At 42.4% G+C, this 3329-nt stretch overlaps 1 protein-coding gene across 1 annotated transcript; it reads left to right on the top strand.

Annotated features, from left to right (window-relative positions):
• Positions 1–9: 9 nt before the first annotated feature.
• LOC103133375 (paraneoplastic antigen Ma3 homolog) lies at positions 10–2789 on the top strand (the record flags this gene model as incomplete). Its single annotated transcript, XM_007545137.2, has 1 exon — positions 10–2789. A coding segment is annotated over exon 1 (2312 nt), but the record flags the coding sequence as incomplete, so codon positions are not given.
• Between the last annotated feature and the right edge of the window lie 540 nt (positions 2790–3329).

Here is a 3329-nt window from a genome sequence, read left to right as displayed (position 1 = left end):
TGTTGGGACACTATTTTAGTTAAGTATTGCCGGCTTAGGTGAACTTAGAACTGTGGGCCCACATTAATTAATATATTGTGTGAACTTAAAAGAGTGAAGTATTTCACAGTTTGTGCATTTGTTAATGTGTTTAATACATGTTTAATTCTCATACAGGTGTACGTTTGATTTATTAAGAACTATACTTAGAGTGTGTTATTTCTGTTTAAATCTACTATTTGGTGAGAAGGGAAAGAAATACTGGTATATTATTACTCTAAACTCAACATAAGTTTAAAACACGAGAGTGTACTAAAATTATTATTTATAACTTGATGAGTTTAATGAACTCAGGGGCCCTTACCCATGTTAAAACGGTGTAATTGGGCTACATAAAATGGAGGCACCGCTGGGATTCGTTGTTTGAGTTTATTGATATATTAGTTCAAAGTACTTTCCTGATCGTTATTTTTAAGAGAAAAAAAAAATTAAGAGAAAATGGAGCAAACTGAGGTTATGGTGACTAAACTTAAGAACTGGTGTCTAGGGGAGGGCATAAATGAGAGCCATGCCTTGTTGACAAAAGTTCCTCAAAATACAGAAGTTGCACAAATAGAAGAGACATTGCAAACTATAAAGTGTCTTGGGCGTGTGCGAGTGAGGGGAAGAATGTTTGACGAATCAACAGATCAAATATTAGTGCTTTGTGAGTGCAGGGAAAAACTTACAAATGCAGACATACCAAATGAGGTGTTGACTTTAGATGAATCTACAGTATGGCCTGTATTCATTGTTGCAGAATCTTCAAGTGCAGATGAAGATTTTAGTGTCAAACTAAATACTCTGTTACAAGCAGAAGGGAAGACTGCAGAGGATGTGCATGCTCTTCTAACTGGGTCAGAACCTGTACCCTCACCCACAGAGTCCCTCATTCGTGCTGTGAGTGATCTACTGGACAAAGCAGCTAAACCTGCAACAGAAGCTGGAGGTTTTCGCCGCCTGCGCACTTTCTCTGGCATACTACCTACTCCTGCAGGTGAGGAACAATTTGATCATTGGTTGGAGCAAGCTTACATGATGGTGGAAGTGAGTGAATGTTCGCCCAAAGAAAAACGAAGGAGAATAATGGAGAGCCTAAAAGGTCCTGCATTAGAAGTCATCAAGGCAGTTCGCCTTTCTGATCCGGATGTCAGTCCGGAAGAGTGTCTAGAAGCTCTTGACAGTGCATTTGGGATGGCAGAGTCAGGAGATGATTTATACTTTGCTTTCAGACTGATGCAGCAACAGTCTGGAGAAAAGCTGTCAGATTTCCTACGAAGACTAGAGCGCAGTTTGTCGAAAGTAGTTCAAAAAGATGGCCTTCCTGCCTCAAGCATGAACAAAGCTCGGATTGAACAGTTGCTTAAGGGCGCAGTGGGTTCAGACTTAATGCTAATTCAGCTCAGGTTGAGGGAGAGAAAAGGGAACCCTCCGACCTTTCTTGAACTATTGCGTGAAATTCGTGCTGAAGAGGAGTATGAAGCATCTAGAGCTAAATTGTCTCCATCAGTACGTGCAGTCCACCCAAAACCTCAGTTGGACCACAATCAGAGTGAAATTCAGAGTCTAAGAGCCGAGATAAAAGAGGTGAAGTCAATGTTCGCTGCGTTGTCTTCAAAATCCCTTCAAGATACGGCAGACAAGCAAGACAAATGTTCAACTGACAGAGAGAGACTTAAAGAACCAAGTCTGGATGCTGATGTTGTCGCTTTAAAGAAGCAAGTTAAACAGCTGCAGCAAAAAGTCAAGTCGAGAGTGTCACATCAGGCTGAAACAACACCAGCTGTCATGGCAGTGCACACTCCAAATAGACATCCTGACATGGATGAACGTTTTTGCTATCGCTGTGGTGAAAGTGGACACATAGCAAGCAAATGCAGAAGTCCTGAAAATCAAAATAAAGTCATTCTGAGGCTAATCCAAGCACTCAAAAAAGCTAAAAGTTCAAATACTCAGCCTCATACTGATGAAAGTGTTGAGCAAAGTGCTACAGTGAGAAAGAGTGCAGTGGCTAACCTACAACCGGTCGGGCTCCCAGAAGGACTAATAGGACCACCGTCCTTGGAACCTTTAAAAATCAATGGACAGTTATGTGATGCCCTATTAGACAGTGGTTCCCGGGTTAGCATCATCTTTGAATCCTGGTACAGGAGGTATCTGTCTGACACACCCATTCACCCTGTCAGTAAACTGGACATATGGGGTCTGAGTGAGTCAAGCTACCCATATCTTGGCTATGTGATAGTAGATATGGAGTTTCCTAAGAAAGTGACTGGAGCTCCAGCTACTTTGTCAGTCCTAGCTCTGATTTGTCCAGATCCACCTGGTCCAGACCAAACCCCTGTCATCATTGGCACCAATGCAAAAGCCAATCTTCCAAAACGCTTGGCTCAGCTGTGTGAGGAAACACCTGAGATACATGTGCAGACATTAGCAATACACAATCTTCTGCCGGGAGGTGCAGAAAGAAATTTGGATTTAAAAGAAGAGAATGAAGAGATTGGATGTATAAAGTGGGAAGGTCCTGGAGACCTGACATTTCCTGCTGGGAGTACATGTAAAGCATCTTGCAGAGTGGATGTGGAGAAGCCTCTTCCTGATGACATTTTGGTGGTGGAGTCTTCAACTGTAAATCCCCTTCCTGCTGGTGTCTTGCTTCAAGCCATGGTTATTCCAAGTAATGCTGTGGATGTGAACCAGCTGACCTTATTGTTCCAGAATGAATCCTTGCGAGACATAACAGTTACAGCTGGCACTGTTGTGGGATGTCTGTGTGTTACTGATGTTGTCACAACAGTTTCCAAACAAAACACTGTAAATTCAGGATTTGATACAGGTCTGATACATTTTGGAGAGTCACCTGTTCCAGAACAATGGAAGCAAAGACTTTGTCAGAAGCTATCTGACCGAGCATCTGTTTTTTCTTTGGATGAGCTGGATGTGGGACTCGCTAAAGAGGTGGAGCACACAATTAGACTGTCAGATCCCCGTCCATTTCGAGAGCGATCCAGACGCATTGCTCCTGCAGATATTAATGATGTACGCTGTCATATACAGAAACTGCTAGCTGCAGGCATCATTAAAGAGTCTAAAAGCCCATATGCATCTCCCATTGTGATCGTGAGAAAAAAGAATGGAGATGTGAGAATGTGTGTTGATTATCGGACACTTAACAGTCGAACTGTGCCCGATCAATATACCACACCCCGAATTGATGAAGCTCTTGACTGCCTCTCTGGTAGTCAGTGGTTTTCAGTTTTAGATTTGAGGAGTGGCTATTATCAGATAGCTATGAAAGAAGAAGACAAAGA

The sequence above is a fragment of the Poecilia formosa genome, unplaced genomic scaffold (assembly GCF_000485575.1).
Source record: "Poecilia formosa unplaced genomic scaffold, Poecilia_formosa-5.1.2 Scaffold2809, whole genome shotgun sequence".
NCBI lineage: Eukaryota > Metazoa > Chordata > Actinopteri > Cyprinodontiformes > Poeciliidae > Poecilia > Poecilia formosa.
Note: the sequence above shows the minus strand (reverse complement) of the source record. Positions and strands in the feature narration are given on the sequence as shown.